We start from the raw sequence: 20,253 nt of genomic DNA, 5'->3' as shown, positions 1-20,253 counted from the left end.
TTTAAATGATGGCTTATTTAATACTTTGTTATACAATGTTATACCCTATTCGCCAGCTCAAACGCTTTGCATCAAGTTTGTAGTAACTTCTGCTATGTTCAGTGAGCAATATAGTCATAGAACAGAGAATAGATTGAGCATGATCTCCCACTGATGGTTTGGCTACCAGCGGTACTTCCTCCCCTAGTTCTAAAGGTGTATTTTACATCATTCTGCAGGCAGTACATTTATTCTTAATGTTTTGACAAACAATCTCCAGTCAACACTCAGATGATCAGTCATGTGTGTCACCGTTGTGCCCATGTATTTAATTTGTCTTAAAACTACAGCTCAGCTGTGAATGCTAGTGCAACTATTTGTATTGACAGCTAGAAGAGCTCATCATTTTTTAGCGCAGTTAAATCTGAAAGACATCATTAACATTTGTTTACAGAAGCCATTATGTCTGTTTCAAACTAAAACAGACCAGATCCACCCATAATACCTCCAATGTCCTTTATTTGTCTGACTTCTGCCTGCAAATACGATTTATAACCATACGAGGACTTCCTTACAATACTTAGTTTAAATCATGGTACAAACATTTGCCAAAAAAGGGAATAGTCCATCAAAGTCACTTTTTATGAAATGAAAAAAGTACTTGTCATTAAAGAAAGGTGTATTCTTTTTCAACTAGTAATAAGGCATTCGATAAATAGTTAACATCTCTGTCATCAAGCAACAGAGACAGGCATTTCTAAAGTGAGATTGAGTTTTTGGGTCCTTTTAGTCTAACAAAAAGTGGTCCCAGATTAGAAACACAATGAAGTGTTGAAAATTACACGTTTTATTAACAGTGTCAACATAATTTCCTTAAATCCACAGCTTTCATGTTAAAATTGGCCACAAATTGGGGCTTGGAAATAGCAAAGGAGTGGGGGCGAGGGGGATAGACACTGGCATTCAGTGTACACGAGGAAAACAACTTTGGTTTGACAGATTGGCAAGTCATTGATCCCATATTATTAATGGACATATGACAGGCTTTGGAAACAAACAGACCAAATCCAGCAGTTGAAAAGTCATGGAAACCGAAATGGTTCTCGCCCGATCACAGTGACTGTTTGGACTATAAAGCCATCTTTTATTATTTTACCAGACGATGTATTGTCTCCATATAGTGGTTGGTAATCTGCTACAGTGGCTGGTAGGGGGAAACAAGTCTGGTGGTCAATTCTCGCCCTGTTCGGCATCATTCATGGTAATTTATACTTTATATTTTCAACAGAATAAAGTCATTCAACCCCTTTTCAGATGAACATTTTTGTCAACCAACACTTATAGAAAAGGTCACTTAACGCAGTATAAAATAGCCTTTAGTGTTGGTTAAGAGGGGTTTATTAAGGGTCACTTCACTCACTTGTATAAAACCGTGCATATGCCTTAAAACAAGCACTCAAAGAGAAGATAAAACATACAAAAAGATCATTCATGATCTTGCAAATACTTTTCATTAAACATTGGCATATTGACCAAAGGCTGCTGTCTGGAAAGGGTGGCTCAACAAAACAAAAGACAAGCAGAGTTCTTGGAGTTAAGAACTGCACATTTAAGGAAGAACCATCAGCAACAATCAAGATGACATCTAGAACGCCAACATTGGGGGGAGGTGGTCCACAAAATTACAACATGTGGTAGATAGTGATAATGTATTAGGAATAGTGGGGGGACCGCATGTATAAAAAGGTGAATTTGTGGCTGATGGTGTGTAAAACATACAGTGAAAACAATGACCTCTCAAAACCTAAGAAAGGTCTTGCAAAAAAAGATAAAGTAGTAAATAAGAGTGAAAAAGGAAATAAGAGCGTTTCCATATTCGTTTGTCGAGCACGCCAATAACCAAGACGGCAGCGCCAAGCGTCTGGACAGAAGGCAAGACCTTTACTGCTGCCTCGTCCCAAACCAAACCACAACTGAATGTCTTACACCCGCCCCACATAATATATTAGTTTTACTGACACCATTTTAGTTCCTGAATTTATTGAGCAAAATGGCTCAGAGGAAAAGAAAAGGGAAACAAAATGGCCACCCACACAACAGCTGCAGATGGGAGTTGTGACAAGTGGAGACAAGCGGCATACGTTAGTTTGGGACGAGTCTTCTTGACTTCAGACGGACAGTATGGTCTTCAGAGGAGGTTCATCATAACTGATGGGCTTCTAATTGGTTTCGCACTTGAAAACACACACACGCACACACACACACGTTCTCTCACACTCACACAGAAAACATTTTGTTTTGTTAAAGTCCAATATTTCAAGAAACCAGATGTTATATAATCTGGCTTTTGGGGAGGGGTGGGGTTTGAAGGACACAGGGAATGGGTTGGAACTGGAAACGTCTGACTGACAGGTGGAGTGTACTGGGAAAGAAAAGGCAGTGACACTGCTGGGGAGGGACCACATTCTGGCATCAGTGGTTTCCCAACTGGGCTCATTGGTTCTTGATCACAGGTGGAAAAATAACACATGGGTGTGTTGTCTTGGAGGAACCAGTTTGAAGTTTATGGGCATTACAGTAGGGTCTTGGGGGGGTTGGGAAGGGATGGTGAAAACGGAGAGAAAATAGGGTTGTAGACCAGACCAGGGCTTTGAGTCTCATCGGACTAAAACTCCTCCTGTTCTTCCGACTCAGCATCTGGTATCACAAAGCCCTCCTGTTGAGAGAGAGTGAGACATTAGATATGAATGAATGAGAGAGAGAGATAGAGTGAGGATATGACATGAACTGGATCCAAACCTACAAGGTTTCATGTAGGCCAGTGACAAACTGCCAAAACGGCTTTCGTTTTCGAGATACCCCATACCGGACGGCGGACTGTTACATCCGAGTAATTTTCTATTCTATTTCTACTTTATTCTATTTTCTTTAGTTTAGGTCTTGGCCTTGTGTGGAGTGGGAGGAGGGACCTGAACTTGAAGGAGACCTGAGCTTGATGGAGAGCTACGCCCTTCTCAAACCTGGACCAATCACCCGAGGGGCCTCCATACAAAAGCGCTGTCAACCCAGTCTAAAAGCGCCAAATTTTGCACAGATGTAGCCCAGGGCATGCTCTAATGATTTAGCTAGGGCGCCCGACAGCGGCCAAATCAAGTTGGGCTCCCATCGACTTTCTATACAGAGGAAAATACCCAGAAAAATATATTTTCTTTTCTGGGTATTTAGGTAGGATGTGAGGGGTCTAACTAGGGATTTGTCATGATGCTGAATCCATTGCAAGCATTTGCTTTGCACAAAAAACATTCCTTGGGCTACAAATGGCCCCAGAAAACGAAGGTTTAGTGATGAAAAGTGATGAGTCGTCACTTTTCACAGTTTTGTGGGCTAAAGGCCTTCCATGTATAAAATGGATGATCTTGTATAAAAAGAAAATTGTGCAAAAGTGGTGAAATTGATTGATTGATTGATATAATGTTATACACTCCAACAAAATTAAGCCTGGCCATCTGGGGGTTGAGGAATATAAACACATAGAAACAGTTTGCACTCACAGCAGCAGCAGTCTGAGAAACACAATCTGTGAAATCCAGTTAAAAGTAAGCGAGTTTAACTCATGGCTGTGAGATACAGAGGGAATGTCAGAGTTCTTGTGAACTTACATCTGTGGCGTAGAGAATGTCAATAATCCTCTGCAGGGTGGGGTCTCCCTCCCCTTCCTTCTCCTGGCAAATCAGCTCAATGTTCCGCAGCTTTCCAAAATAAAAGTCCCTCTCCTTCTCCATGTCCTGGATGGTAGACTTCAGCATGTCCACCTGAAGATGTAAAACAGAGGATCAAACCCTTTTGCAGTGTAGAGCTCCCATTCAAATGTAAAAATAATATATATATAAAAGGAAATTGGTGCATTTATATAGCGCAGGAATGTTCTCAAAACTGCCTTTTTGCGAGTGTCAGTCCAGAGCAGTTGAGATGGCTCTGGAGATTTAGCTACCATGTCTGCAAGCTTCCCATGAATTTAAAAACTGTGTCGCTGTGACACAAAGACACCATCATGTCAGAGTGAGAGGAGCTTCTAGTGCAGTCAAATCAACTGAGGTGCGTGCCGTCACGGTCATTTGAGAATGGCTTGTCGACCAATGAGATTAGTTGGTCAGAACTACCCGTTGTATCATGGAATTACATTCACCCATTCCCACACACAGTCACCGGCTGACCATTCCATGCAAGGCAAGGCACCAACCTGCTCGTGGGGAGCAGTTAGGGTTTTAGTGCCTTGATCCAAGACACTTCGATATGCAGCCAGGAAGAGCCAGGGATCGAACATCGAACATTCCAATTCCTGGACGACCGATTTACCTTCCGAGCCACTGCCACGCCTAAATATTACAGACCGCGATGTTTTGGTGGTCTGTGGAACTCTGTGTGCTGTATGCCAATGACAGCTCTACAAGTGGTAATAAACGCTCTGCTAAATGCTTAAATACAATAAATACATACATACAATTAATGAATACCGTATGTAAGTGTGCAAAAAACACAAAAGCAATATAAAATAGCCCCCAATGTTCTCCAGAGCAGTGTTTCTCAAAGTGGATTCCAGGGACTTTGTGGGTTCCTTTAGGGGGGTTTAAAGCTATACTGTGTAAGTTGCTCAACTAGTGGTCAGTAGCGTTATAGCAAACCGCGGTCGCGTCTGCTTTTTTCGGCCGTTTTTCGCCGCGGACCGGGCCTTCAGGCCACCGCGTCCGCCTCGCCGAGACCTATCCATAGAGGGCTTTCGTGTCCCTCTACGAGCCTCGGTTGGGGAGATACATGCTAGACTCCTAGCCCATTGTAAACACTGCAGTGTATTTCCTGAAGAGCTCGGCAGTGTATGATCTGGGCTTTGATTGGCCGGTAGGGAGACACGTGTACAGAATGATGCATATGACGTAATTTTGCCGGGAAAAACAGCCCCGGTCACGGCCATCAGGGCTCAGTAGAACACATATAAAGAAAAGGCTTTGGGAGCTGAAATGAACAGAGTGGGTGTTCTAAAACTTTAGAGATTTAATAATTAGGACAATTTTAAGATTTGTTTTATTAAAAAAGTTACATAGTATAGCTTTAAATGGACCCACACAAGTCTGTAACCCTAACGGATCCATTTGTACACCGTCACAGAGTTTAGGGGAGACCTTCAAATGTAAAAGTTTGAGAAACACTGCTCCAGAGAGCCACCTTCACACAGTACTGTGGAGAAAGGAAAATGGCTGTTGTCAAAACCTGACCTCCTGCATAAGCTCTGCTTTATCATCTCCACCCATCCCTGGCCTCCTGGCTCCGCTTGCCGTCATCTTGGGAGCAACCTTGGCAACAGGCGGTCTCTGAGGAGCTGAAGACAAGAGGAAAGACAGAAAGAAAGCATGTAATGTGTTGAGAAGGCTGGCTCTGATACACCATTCTCTATTTAAAATAATGTTAAATTAAGCCTATTGTAATTAGGGATGTCAACGGCTAACCGGTTACCCGCTCATAAAAAATAAAAATAAATCAGTCTAATGCTTAACGGCTTCATGGTTGATTTTCATATTAATGTCACATTGTCCTGGAACTGATTAGTGTCATTTTGCTATGGGGAGATGTAACTTTGTCAAACAGACTCAGGGAGGCACAAGAGAGTAGTCTTATGTTATGTCCAATGGAATGCCAGAATGAGAGAAAGCTCCAGGAGCCAAAACAGAGAATTGAGATGAGAGTACACAAAACAGAATGTAGCCTATCAGATGGATTTCGGTCTAGGAGCATTTCTAAAGGAAAGGAGCAGAGACGACAAAGTTGTTTGCAGTCTTTGTGAAACAGAGCTCAAATACAGCAGAGGCACGAGCAACGATGCTCAATCACAAGCCGCGACGGATTGTGAGCTTAGTTGCAGATCTGCTATTCTCATCTCGATGTCCCATTTGGAGAGGGTTTTGTCGGCAGTGAGATTCACACCAGAACACATAGTCATGTTGATGGTTCTTAATAAAAATGTTTAACCGAAGGGGCTAGAACTGTAGGTAGACAAAAAGTAGGACTAGGCACCGCCACCGACCACACTTAACGATTACGATGCTCGTTGTCTATTGATGATTAAGCCTATAATTTCTTTTTTTTTATTGTTAAATGCTGCTTTTTTGTTTGTCTTTTGGAGCATAACTAATGCCTACCATTCTTCTACCAACCGGCTGGTAACAGTTACGGACATCCCTATTTGTAATGCAAAAATTACATAGCCAACACATAGCCAACACTGTGATGTATAGAAATCAGTGAACTAACTTTGGTTGACAATCTTCTTGGGCGGCTTGTTGAGGGCAGACATGGGTGCGTTTGTGTTTGGCATTGCTTCCTGTCCCTGCCGTGCCTCCACAGGGTCGTAAGGTTTACCGTCATAGTTGGCATCAAAGAATTTCTTAAACCATTGCACAAACTCAAAGTTGTCCTGGAACTTCCCCTTCACCAGCTTGTCCACTGGAATGATCTGCGAACAAGAAAGGGAAATGAGAGATGAAGCAGGTTTGGACTACATTGGAATTAAAAACAAATGGGTGGGTATTGATTTATACATTCCACAATTTTGTCTCATCCATTTGCCATTGCCATCCATTTTACTCGCCATAAAATCTGAATTAAAAAAAGGACACTGGAAAACAACAGGAAAGCAAATTAACACACAGTACTACTGAATGGACATGTAGTTTCAATTAGTTGAATAATATTTTTTGTTGTGCAAGAAGTACCTTCTTCCACTAGGGAAGTAATTTTCATGCGAAATCACTGTTATACCGGACCCTACAACATGAAGTCACCAGATGCATCTTTTCACCCGACAGTGAGGAGTTTCAACAGGAGGACGCAACACAATCAGAGAAACATGCCATCCCTTATTGCAGCTCGATAAACAGGAGCCCTAAACAACCTTTAGGACTAGGAGTGGGTAGTTTAGTGACAGAGATCACCCTCACCAGCCAGCTTCCCAACCAGCTAACAAAAATGTGTTTGCTTGAGTGCCCACTGCCCAGCCAAGCTGGTTGCACCATGGAAGATTCTAACCCCTCGTATCTGTGGTGGTTGCCAGGGACTTTACCCTTCCATTCACCCGGATGCCCACCTTCCCCTCTCTCTCCCTCTCACACACCCCGTACTGGCAGCTAATGAGTAGCTGAGACCTAATTAGCAGCTCACAGAGCTCTGTGTGAAATGCCAGCAAGGTTGCCAACCTTCCCTCACTACTGGCACTGGAAGAATATACACCAGCCATCATTTATACTAAAGCTGACTGAGTACATGCAGCCAGGCACACACAAGATTTTGAAGACTCAATAAACTGGATGATCAATAAATGTGTTGTTTTCATGAATTTTTACATACTGTACTATCTACTAGCCGCGTCTATGGCAGGTCATGCAAATATGACCAACCTCAGCACAAACGTGTAATATGACGATTTACATGGTCTATAAGGGAATAAAACCATTGCTGAACAATTTCATTTTGCACTGACAGAAGGGTACTTTATTTTTTTACCTTTAAGGGGATGCCTGTAGGCAGTCACCACGTGATGTTGACGGTAACCCATAACCCATGATGACCCATTTACTCGCTCAATTTGAGTGACCTTAACTGTGTCGAGTGTCGCGGCCAATGTAAAAACATTGTGATTACATGGGATACAGGCTGAGAAAATGCTATTTTCCAGTCCCATTTTGGACATCTTATTATCTGCAAACATTTTCAAAATTAAAAAGAAATAAAATTGTTCAACATCTGTAAGCTCACAAAGTGTCATGAGTCACTGAGCTTGTAGATCGGCTATTTTACATTTTTGAATAGGTCATTAATATAATTCCATATAGGCCTATTGAAGTTTTAATATACATTTATTATAAAAGTTTTATCTATAAAAAAAGTTATTCTTCATTTTCATTCACTAGTTAAATGTTATAATGTTAAAAGAAACTTTTAGAAACTTTTGCACAAAAACTGAGAAACTTTTGCACAAAATATTGGTGAAAATTGGTAATTGATGGGCTAGGACTCTCAAAACCAGGATCTGCATTGGACACAGAGTCACAGACATCCGTCATCGGGTGGGCTCTAGAAGCAACTACAGAAGTCCAGTGTAGGCCATAATCCGAAGGTTGATGGTTTGTTTGCCGCAATAAACAAAAATGTAACCTTCCAAGTGTAGATGACTTCTGTACATGTGATTCTTCAAAAATACTGACTTAAGCTGGTTGCACACTGCTGCGTTTTTTGGTTGCGAAATGCACTTTTCAGGGCAAGGAGAGAGAGAGGGATAGAGAGAGCAAGGGACCCAGTGGTCCGAAAATATACTGAAACGGGCGGCAGTGTGCAAATGTGACTGACATAACGTGAGGTTGATTTCTTTATTTACGTGCCGAAAAATTCACTCCAATATTCGGCCGAAAAAACGCAGCAGTGTGCAACGACCTTTACTGATGGTCAAAAAACACACTATACTTGAACATAGGCAGGGTCCTTGTCAGACGTGTGTGATGTATGTTATGTGTGGTTTCGGTTGAGGACTATCTGTATCACTGTCAGTGCCGCCAACAGAATTTGTTTTTATTCTCAGTGCCGAGGGGAGCGAGGCAACCCTGACGGGATCAAACAGAGGAATCCAAAGCATGATATAAGAGATGACACAGAGCGGTGAAAAAGAGAACACAACAGCTAGTCAAGGCAGCAACACATGACCTGACTAGATGACAAAGGAAGCCCTACTAGCAGAGAGGATCAGTTAGTACAGAGTCTGGCTGAATGCTAGCAAGTAGTAGAATATATTGTTGTGTCAGGGAGGGATATTAGGCAACGGCTGGGAGCCAAATGTTGGGAAAACAGCTGCAGCTGGTGAACTAGACATTTTTTTAGTTTCCATTCATTTCTCAGTTTCATCAATCCATTCAGGTTCTATTTATCTACTTTATCAGACATATTGAAGAAGGTGGTGAGCAATGTTTTCTTAGCAAGCATTTCTTCATTATAAACTGGGACCAGCCCTCGGTTTGCACTTGACATTTTTGGCCCGACTGACAAGAGAGTGGCTTATATTAGCTGGCCGAAGCTAGAAAGCAAGTTAATATTGATGTTTGATACAAACAGAATCAAACTCAATTAGGGTGTATTAACCAAAGTGGCCAATGTCTAAGATTTGGAGATCAGGGGAGGAAAGGAGACAAATCTGAAGTATAGTAATTTGCATGTTAGCACCAAGTGTAAGGAAGCAGCAAGGAACCTGATGGTATAATGTGTGGTTTGCATGTATTAGGTAGGAGATGGTACAATGTGTAGTTTGCATGCAAGGAAGGGGATGGTACAGCATATAGTTTGCATGTTAGTAGTACTGCAGCGCTGCTGTACAAAGTCATGGGAGCATTATTCTTGGCAGCTTACTTTGTCGACTCCCATCTTCTTGAAGGAGGCCTGCAGGAGTTTGTAGTTGTGAATGTACTCATGCTCCAGCTTGGCACCAAATTTGACTTTCTTCAGAGGCACAGAGTTGGGAAAAAGCATGTCCATGAACTGACAGTAGGCACCACCTACACAAATGAGACAAACAGAGGTTTGAGGTCTGAATATCAACAAACAGGAAAATAGGCTCATTCAAAAAATGAATTAAGACAGACAAAGAATCATAGTAAGAACCAGGCACTGTGGTTGTTTTATAGGATATGTATGAGCAGCAAGGATTAGAGCAGCTGTGAGGATGTACACTTCATTGGCCTTGGCAGTTGGCACGCCTACCCATTTTGTTTTGAATAGCCAAACAAAATATCATATGTCTATTCCAATCGCCAGCATGCTAAGGCAGGTTCACTCATAGTTACAAAACAGGACAACCTAATAATTTCAAATTTAGTTTTATTTAGGCTAGTTTGGGATTACGATTTTATTTCCCCCCACAACGGAGATCTCCAAAAGAAACAAATACACAAATATAAAATGACAGCAATTTCATTTAGCACTAATCCATTTCACAAATGCTTCTTCAGCCCTCCATTCAAAGCATTGGTCAACCAACCCATCATTCCTACATTTTGGCATGAACAAATTCTCAATAGTCTACACTACAACAGTGAAACGTGATCGTATCCATTTGTTGGGGACTGGTGACTGATAGCCATGTTAGCTCACTAGGCCACTACATCATGACAAAGCAATCTGCTCCCCTGAGCGTGATGTAATCACTGTCTATTTTCCTCTATAATCCGGTTTCTTCTACACAGCAAAATTGGGAAAGACATGGTATAAAAAGAGAACAAACATGCACTCATTCAAATTGTGCAAAACTTTGTTTTGAGGTACTAGAAATAGCTTCTTCCTAAAGTCATCTTTTGTATAGATTTTATGATACCTAAAGACAATATCTGATGTATTTTATTAAAAAATGAGAAAGCCTTGACACATGACACCTCACCTACAGTCACTGACAGTACAAAATAAAAACACAGTAAGGGTGCTTTTTTGTTGGCAGCAGGTCATTTAGGTCCTTGGTTAAACAAATGACAATGACATCTACTCCTTTGAGGGTGATGTAATCTCTCTTTGTGATTTTCCAGTAGCTGTTCTGTTTCCTGTCCAGGACCACACAGAAACAGACATGGTTCAGTGACAGTCAAAATCTTTTACACTCAACTCCACAATTTCCCTTCAATGTCTAATCAATGTTTATGTTACATTTCCAATTCTTTCTTTGGCACTAAGGGTAGCCCTATTTCCCGGGGCAAGTGGAGTTTGCTTTCTTTTATCAATATTTATTTATTTTTGGAATGTTTGGCAACCTCTTTTGTTCACCATTTCATTCACAACATGAGATATCTGTCCATAGACACAATCAAATATCCCGTTCTCTGTCCAGAGTGCACTCTCTCTCCGCCTAGCAGAACTTGTACCAGCTGACATACAGCAACATGAGCAAGTGCGTGAGTGGGAAAGAAAGTGATTAAGAGAGATGTTTCAATCCATCGATCCTGACCTGCTGCAAGCAACAGTGAACTGAGTAACAATGTAAAGTTTCACCCTTCAACTATTCATGCAATGTGTCCGTAGTTGAGCGAGTGTCCGTTCCCCAAGTCCCGGGCTATGTGTGTTCGGGCACGTAGCTTTATGCAGCGGAATTATGCCTTTCCTTATTTACAACCCTAGTTCATTAAACATTTACGCTACATAATAGCACACATATTTAGCATGGCGACTAGCACACATGTTCCACCAATAATGGTGACCCCACCACATGCACTTACCCATTATTTGTCAGGCAAGTAGAACATGACCTATACTTGCCCAATGTGCAAGTGATTTTGAGACCTCAACCCGACCCAAGATGCCACCAATAGTTCAAAATCCTTACTTAATCAAACTTCAGGCCACACAGTGAATGCTAGAGATTTCTATCAGCGTAAAGCACTTATATTGGGGGCAGCACTGTGGTATCTCAGAAAGTAGAGTGATCGCCTCGCCTGTGGGAATCAGAAGGTCCCCGGTTGGATCCTTGGCCCTTCTAGGAAATGTTTCGCCTTGTTCATGAGCAAGACACTCGTTAAATCTGAGCGAGCCGCTCCTGGGTCAGTGCAGACTCAGAGAAGTAATTTCTTTCCCATCAGTGATCACTACAAATAATCCAACTCCATATTTTATTGTTACAATTGAAGACCTTCAAATTCAAAATGTAACTCTAACATGACATGGAAATGAAACTACAAAGAGTGCTTCAGACCTTCAGACATCCGAGCATTGCACAATTTCCCCCCTCTCAGAGCAGACTGTCAGAAGGGAAGTTATGGGTTTAATACATTTTCATTATCCATTTCATCTGGGTCATCTGGAGCTTGACATTTGTTGACATTTGTTCTGCACAAGACTAGAAGTATGCCAACAGACAGACACAGACAGACACACAGCCACAGAGGCAGCACAGAAACTGACCCTTTCACTCAGAAATAACTGCATCGTTTCAATGTACAGATTTTTGATATTTTTGTTATGTTATACTGTTTTTAGACTTATGTTACGGTGTTGGTTTACCTATGATCCTGTATTTGACGTATTAACTCATGTCCTCGCTTACTGTAAAATCGCTCTGATTAAGCGCGCCTGCTAAATGACTAAATTGTGCATTTTATACAACGACTGTATATACGATAATGTAAATACATGAAATGTAATGTATCCGTTTAAAATCTCACTCTTACACACTCCTTACCTGAACATAGCATTTCTATTTTGGTGAGGTTGATTTGTAGCGATTCATTGATCCAGGCCAGCATGTCATGACGACTTAAGTTCTCACTGGTCACTGATGTCGAGTACACGTTCACCGCCATCTTCTAACAGCTGTGGACACACAGAAAGGAAGATCGTATGTTAAGGGATAGAAATCATATAGTTAAATCATGACAAAACTATACTGTATGTTCCTATACACATACATTACATTCTCCCTCTGAGCTTTCCTACGGTCTCTCTCTCATACACGGATTCCAAGGCCCGCCAGCTTAACTACTGTCCGTTTTTCCAACAATGTCTTGCATCTCAATTTTCTTCCACGATATTGTTCCCTCAGGTTTCCAATCATCTCACTCTCACCGCATGGTTTTAGTTCCTACCCGTGAACATTGTCTGTTATATTCGTTGCAGCCAAGCCAAGCTGGAGACACGGATGCCAGGAATTGAACCTGGGTGTCTGTGTGATTTTGTTTGCAAAATTTAACATAACATTGTGGGATAACATTCATTCACCACCTCTCTTGTTGATGATCATAATGACGATTTTACTGTGTGCATGTCCACTTGCACATGTAGTGTGCAAGTTAAATACAGTTTGGATTTGCACACAGCACAATGCGCGTCACAGGAAACGCATGTTACCAAAATACGGTATGCAAATCTTCGAACAAACGAAAGAATACATAACATTCATGAAACAATAGGGCGTCAGAGCAGAGGTGAGATGTTGGGATAGGAACTCAGTCAGGATAGGAGGAGATTTGTTTAATTCAAACATTGGTTCAGGTAATGGCATTCTCTCGAGACAGAGTCTGCAGCTGGAAGAGGGACAACCCGAGTGGGCATTCCCTTTTCTTTGACGATGGCTATCCAGATTGAGGTAATGGTGAGTGACAAGGAGCATGTACAGTAATATACGAATAAACTCATAAACATTACTGTAGGTAATTGTGAAGTAAAATTTCTCCAATGTGGTGTAATAGAATATTACCCTAAATGTACGAGTGATAGAATATGACCTGCTCTGGTTTGAAAAGAAAAGTTAACTGAAATACTGAGGAATTTGTTTGGTGTACGGTCAAAGTTCAGATAAATGTACACGTGATGAGTTGTGTAGGTGATCACATGGTTTGAAATGAAAGAATTAACTGACCTACTGATGAAAGAAGTTGCCAGCAGCACCACCTGGCACCATTACACAAGTAATGTCACACACCCACTAGTTTAGGAATCCCTGTGGAACATTACCATCTGATGATGCTATCCATTTATTAAATATTTATATTTTATCATCACGTAACCTGATCAAGCAGTTCTGTCACTACTCACAGAGGCAAGAAGTGCTACAGGCACAATCGTTAAATCAAATGGGAGAAGAATATCCTGATGTGAATGCAAATGTTCAGCTCATATTGTGTGTGGACCATTGATGATGGGTCCCATGTTAACCTAGACCTGTCCAGTGATGTCATTACGTGCGCATCCCGCATCAAAAACCCATTCAAGTCACCCAGGGACTCATTCATGTCATGGTCCTGGGGTCCCGGGGATGCGCCTCCATTGGAGTCCATGTTAAAACTAGAAGCAGTGCTCTTCCGAGCACAGGTCTCCACCAGGCCGTGCGTCCTGGTGGTGCTACTGTATAATAGGCCAATGTAAAAAGGGTGGTATATGTTCTTCACCTTAGATCTTTCATGGCAATCGGACGCTGCATGCATGATTTCAAGCATTGTGTTCCAAAAATGTGTTTTGCTAAAGTCTACCTGCTGGTGGCGCTATAACAGGACAATGTTAAAAAGGTAGCATTTGTTCCTTGACCTAGTGGGAATATGTGTGGCAAATGTCACGGTAATCGCAGGCTGCGTTGATGATTTGAGGCATTTTGTTCAAAAACGGAGCAATCCTGCCAACTTTGGAAGCTAATATTAGCCAATCAGGATGGAATGTTAAATATCAGACGGATCGGACTTGATCACATGACTATAGAGATACTGTGTACCGATTTGCATGATTTTTGGATAAAATCTCAAGGAGTAATATCCAAAAATGTGTTTTACATAAGTCGGCCCAAAGGTGGCGCTATAAAAGGCTGATGTGAAAAATGCAGGGCAAAGGTTTATCCTTAGCCTCTAGGGAGTGCGCTTACAAAGTTTGAAACTGATCGGTGGAGTTATAGGTAAAACCACAAATGGGGCTGTTATAGCGCCATGAGAATGATTAAAAAATAATTAAGTGGCATTTCTTCCTCGGCCTAGTGGGAACGTGTGTGCGCGATTTCATGATAATTGCACTTTGCGTTTGTGATTTGAGGCATTTTGTTCAAAACGGCTCAATCCCACAAACTTTGGAAGCCAATCTTAGCCAATCAGGATGGAATATGCAAAATCGGACCGATCCGTGTCGATCACATGACTGTCGAGATATTGCCTACCGATTTGTAGGATTTTTGGTCAAAATCTGTAAGAGTAGTGCACAGAAATGTGTTTAGCAAACATCGGCCACTAGTTGGCGCTAGAAAAGGCCCATTTGAAAAATTTAGGGCAGAGGTTCTAGATTGGCATCCAGGGAATGTGTGTGCTCACTTTGGCAGCGACCGGGCCAACGGCGACTGAGATTTGGCGCTCACAAACTGCGAGGACGCACGGACGGACACACGGACGGAGGGCAAAACATACTCTCCCTCAGCCTTCGGCTGGTGGAGACAATAATTTACCACGTCGCGGTAAAAGAAAAAAAAAATGTCCACAGACACCACCATTGTTCATGGGTGAAAGCATCCTACTTTACCCTACGTTAACACAAATAAAATCCACGTAGAAAGTCTTAAACAGGCGATAGAAACGTCAATGTTTTGATTCCACCGACGTCCGACGCCATTTTGCGCGCGTAAACTTTATATTGAGGACTCATAAAACTTTTCTGGGACCCATTTGAATGACCACCTGTGGGTCCCGGGACCCATTACATTGAAAACCTAGTAACATCACTGCCTGTCACAAATTCACAATTATTACAAAATCACCTAATGGAAGTTATTTGAGCTAATCAAAATTTCTGCTTAGTAGTCAGAATCATTTCCACTAATCAGTATAAATTCATCTGTTGAAAATGTTTCAGTGGAAATATCAGAACTACAAGCTCACAATGTATAATAAGCTAAGCTTATTATATAGATCTGCCATTACCAATATTAAGAATATTTTTAGAAAGTACAATATTATTAAATATATGGCCTATAGTACATTTAGTTACCCCCCAGGGGTCTATAACAGCCCTTTTCCCCCTTCTACATCAAATATCACTGTCCATCTACAAGCTCACGTTTGGGCTCAAGAATAGGGGCACTAGGGTTTACGGTTTATGTGGTTAAAGTTCAAAATATAAACTCACTGTAAGATGAATTTCAGTAGCAACCGTAAACCAAAAACACTTCAGGGGTTGACAGACAGTCAGACACTAAGGTCTCAAAAGCACTACTTGCCAAAAAGGTCATGTCCACTTGCCCAAAAAGTAAATTGTCCACTTAAGGATTACATTTTCTGAACAAACATTTAATACAGGGCAATCTTGCTATATTTTTGGCTTTGGGGTTTTCTCTATTAGAGCTTTCTTCTCGTCTTCTTTGTACACCATTCCTTGCTTCAGTACCAAATGTACTCACAAAAGTTCAATAGCGTACTTTAATAATTTGCTGTAATAGCCAGAGGCAGAGAATACCGATACGATGACAAAAGGTTCTCAAACATTTTCATTTCAAGGATGCCCAAATTAATATGCACTTGGCGGCTGACCCCTTTTGAAAATATTTTCTGCCAGGGACCCCCATAAGATGCCCATCTACTTGGTCCCAATGCATTGCATTGTGAGCTTTGAAGAACACTGAGTGGCACTGACTTAAGGGTTTAAGGCAGCAGTCACATGAATACCTCTCTGAGTCTGTGCACATGCACACTCACACTTGTGTTGATCCATAAAGACACTTAAGGCCAAGACATGGATTATACCATACCTCAATTATTACATAATACATATAGGCATAGACGTCTGCAAGATTTTTGTGTAAACTTAACATATTAAAATAATGTAACACTTGCACAACAAAATCTTTTATACATATTCAGTACTGTACACAGAATCAGATACACACAGAATCCATAATATGCTACAGTTAGACACAAGTGTATAATGATAATGACAGACTCCACGTGAGGGGAGGGTGGATCCCAGGTCTATGGAAGGTGAGTGGTTCAAACCCTGCCTAGGCAGACGTCAGCAAGGGGGAGAAGACTACAGCCACCTCATGGCCTCCCCTAAGTAACAAGAATTCTTGTGAAATAAAATGTCGCCAACCAATCATCAAGGACGATTATACACAAAAGAAGAAGGTGACCACACCACACCACGATCACCATAAACGGCCATGACATCAAACAGGTCGACTCCTACAAATATTTGGAGTACTTATTGATTCTGAAATCTATGTGTGCGAAGATACACCAGTGCCTTCATTTTCTCCGTAGGCTCAGACTATTTGGTGTATGTAAAAACATTATGTTGATCTTTTATAGAGCCAGCATCGACTCAGTTGTACGGTATGGTATCACAAGCTGGTTTGGAAACCTTACGTACGGTTAAGTATAAATCGATTCGAGATTTTTAGATTTGTCAAAATGGCTGGGAAGATAATGAGAATGTCCACACCCTCCCATTACCCCCAGGCCATTTTTGAACAGTCCACAATAGGGCAGGCAAAGAAAGTTGTGTCTGATCCATCTCATGTACTATTTTGTGAATACAGAGTACAGACTGTTGCCGTCAGGTAGGAGGTACGAGACCTATAAATCTAATAAGTACAATAGGTACAAGCGTTCCTTTGTCCCAATGTCAATCTCACTCCTCAATGAAACCCTTGCGGAGGTCAGACGGAGGGTTAGGTTCTAGTGGTGTTTTATTTTATTATTACCGGTATTATGCAGGATATGGCTGTATATGTGGGGACTGCCCATAAGTCAGAAATCTCACTAGACCGAATTTAGTTAGGGTTAGGTTTAGGCATAGTTTTACTGAGGTTAGGGTTATGTTTAGGCATAGTTTTACTGAGGTTAGGGTTAGGATTAGGTTTAGGTTTAGGCATAGTATTTTTCACCAGGTTAACATCACCAGATTCTGACTAATGGGATGTAGGAACAATGAGATTTCGGACCAATGCCATGGCACCGTAAATGTATCGGTCACTGAGCACCTTACTTACTGTTGTTAATTTTTATTACTGTATTGTACTGTACTGTATTTTTGTATGCTGCTGGATGTCCATGTGTCCAAGACAAATTTCTCCTTAGAGATAACAAATAAATTAACCTTGAATCTTGAGTCATTGACATTGCTCATCTCTCTACTGCCCTAGGCTGTAGAGGCCAACTATTTCCTCAACAGCTGTATGCGACGGCTGAGGGGGCTTTACAAAAATAACAGTTGTCTCAAGTCTATTGAAAGACTCACATCATGTATGATCAGGCTATCGTATGAGTGGTAGAATCTTATGTCCTGTGCTGAGATTACATGAGACATTCCAAGCAACAGGGGTGATAATGACAATAATGTATGGGATGCATTTCAAACACCCTCATCGCTGGCTATGTTGTCAATCTTCTGTGTCAGACTGTCAGTGCAGTAGTAGTGGTGCAGTGGTGATTAACACTGAACAACATTGTTAATTACTATAAATATATCCACCATTAGTCTACCAGCCTGTGATTGATGCAATAACTATTACACAAACACCTTTTAGGTCAGGACAACTGTTACTCAGAGCTATGTCAATAATGTTGTAGTGCAAGGAGGAGAGTGACCAAGTTAGCTACTTAGCGTACTTACTAATGCCACAGGCCTGCTTTCATCAACTTGCAAGCTAATAATTACTTAGCCTTACTACTGCCTCACTTTAGCTACCGGGCTAGCAAAATAAAAGCCAGTAGAACTAGTACGGTACCCGGTTGTTTCTACCCTTGTGTTAGCTAATGGTTCGGACCACTTTAGATAACATTAATCGCATCCTTGGCACTGCGAGTGAGTGGCGGAACACCACTAGTATTGGCTAATGCTAGCCAGTTAGCAAACGAGACCCATTGACTAACCGTCCAAAGGTACCAAGCAGCGGACTATGCTAACGTAAAGAAGAAAACTCAAGTCATTAATGTGATGTCACGGTGCGTCGGATGGATCTCCCAACATTAACCACCAGTGGGATAATTCAACTGTCCATCTGAAAACCCCGCCCAAGCCGCTTCACTCGGGCACCAAAACGGACGCTTCCCAGTGACACGAACACTGTTGACCAACACAATTCAGTCATTCAAGTGGTCGCCCCGGTCTCCTACTTGCGCTCCTAAAACACGTTTAGTTTTAGAAAATAAACCGGACCCAAGTTGGAAATAGATTAACATTTCCCCACACTTGTCACGAGAATGCAGTCTTATTGTAAATACGTACACCACACGCCAAACAAATCCTTTCACGCAAATTCACGGTTAACATAGCGAAATCTGCAGTCGCAGTATTCGATTGGTCACAGATTGCGGTGTACAAGGCCTATACATTCTGCGCCCTTTCGCCAGCTACCAGTGGATGAGCTAACACGGCTACTACTAGCAGTTTCCCATGCCGGCAAATAAATGTTCCGGCTAGAGTCGTGGCACGTACCTTGATTTAGATGTCTTTAACAGCTCTCGGAGAGGATGATTTAATATTGTGACGCAATAACATCCAAGGTCCAACCTCTGGGTACAGAAGTATGTGAACTGCTGGTCTTTAGGGTCTTTTCTTCTCTCGTTGGGCAGCGCAGCATCAAGTCACTTCTGTTCTGTTCTGTTCTGACTCTGCCGGCAGCGGAAGGAGATTCTCTCTTCTAGCACAAACGTCATCACGTAGAAAACTTACGTTATTACGTAAAATATGTTGACGGAAACGCGTGTATTTCACTATAACTCTATGGTATTTCATCTCAGGGCTCTTCAACGTTTTCAGGCCAAGGTCCCCTTAGTTGAGAGCCCCCCTGGTTGAGAGAGAGGAAGCAGGGACCCCCACAACCTGTTCATAGATTCCACAGTGTCATTGTTTGACAGCACAATCATCAGTGTATTTTGGATTCATGTCAATTTGTGTTTTCCGATATTTAACTTTCACTCTGTACTTAGTCTGCTCTTTTTCCCCTATACACCAAAACTCTTTTCCAAAAGATCTATCTGCTATTTTTGGCTACATTTCTCAGAATATGGACACTACTAGGATTCAAGTGGTTAATATAAACACACACACACACACACACACACACACACACAATATAGACTATATATATATATATATATATATATATATATATATATATATATATATCACTCAAAGATTTGTAGGCCCTCCTAGGTCTGGGTCCCAGACCCCCTGTTGAAGACCCATGCTCTATGGTATCTTCGCTTCACCAGGGCCAATGTATATAATGTAGGCCTATAATAAGCGAGAAGTGAGATAAAGAGTAGTTCTGCTTTCTATGGACTGCGAAGTGGCCACAACTGTTCGCCATGGGCCTCAACATACGTAAACTCTACTTGCAACTGATGAATATGTGGGTGGTAGTGGACGGACAAATCATGAAACTGGTTAGAGTGGATTCAATGTTACAGTGATAGACTGTACTGGAATGGCATAGATCCCAAAGAAACTGAATGGGGCTGAAAACTTATGTAGGCTACTAATCTACATTACAAAGTAAAACAAAATAATTGGGTCATTCCATGATGTGGCCTATTTTCACAACACAAAATATGATTTTGAAAAAAATATGAACACACCCACTTGCTTGCAAAATAAAATAAAATACTTTTTATTCCTTTTGTCAAGATTCTTTTTAACATATTTCAACTTAGTGATATTTTCCACCTGACCATTTTACCAGTTTTACACAAAGAAATCCCTGGAATTTTGTTAATTTCCCATCTGTTATTTAAT

General features: G+C 41.5%; 1 protein-coding gene across 1 annotated transcript; it reads right to left on the bottom strand.

Moving 5' to 3' along the window:
- Positions 1 to 805: 805 nt before the first annotated feature.
- On the bottom strand, positions 806 to 19,098 carry LOC308291095 (microtubule-associated protein RP/EB family member 1-like). Its single transcript, XM_080733010.1, has 7 exons — positions 18,952 to 19,098; positions 12,230 to 12,360; positions 9,421 to 9,566; positions 6,283 to 6,484; positions 5,250 to 5,353; positions 3,639 to 3,791; positions 806 to 2,695 (listed from the first exon to the last, which is right to left on the bottom strand). The coding sequence occupies exons 2-7, from the start codon at positions 12,348 to 12,350 to the stop codon at positions 2,645 to 2,647; spliced, it is 777 nt and encodes a 258-aa protein (XP_080589136.1). The 5' UTR covers positions 12,351 to 12,360; positions 18,952 to 19,098; the 3' UTR covers positions 806 to 2,644.
- Between the last annotated feature and the right edge of the window lie 1,155 nt (positions 19,099 to 20,253).

This window comes from Nannobrachium achirus, assembly GCF_963921795.1.
Source record: "Nannobrachium achirus genome assembly, chromosome: 9".
Classification (NCBI taxonomy): domain Eukaryota; kingdom Metazoa; phylum Chordata; class Actinopteri; order Myctophiformes; family Myctophidae; genus Nannobrachium; species Nannobrachium achirus.
This window is presented reverse-complemented; position numbering and strand designations above follow the sequence as displayed.

What these genes read in the sequence shown, in the direction of transcription:
- LOC308291095 (XM_080733010.1), bottom strand. Translation starts at nt 12,350, where the DNA reads ATGGCGGTGAACGTGTACTCGACATCAGTGACCAGTGAGAACTTAAGT. An exon ending in CAAGAAGATTGTCAACCAAA is followed by an intron (nt 5,354 to 6,282) that starts GTTAGTTCACTG and finishes TCTTGTCTTCAG; the next exon opens with CTCCTCAGAGACCGCCTGTT. An exon ending in ACATTCTCTACGCCACAGAT is followed by an intron (nt 2,696 to 3,638) that starts GTAAGTTCACAA and finishes CTCTCTCAACAG; the next exon opens with GAGGGCTTTGTGATACCAGA.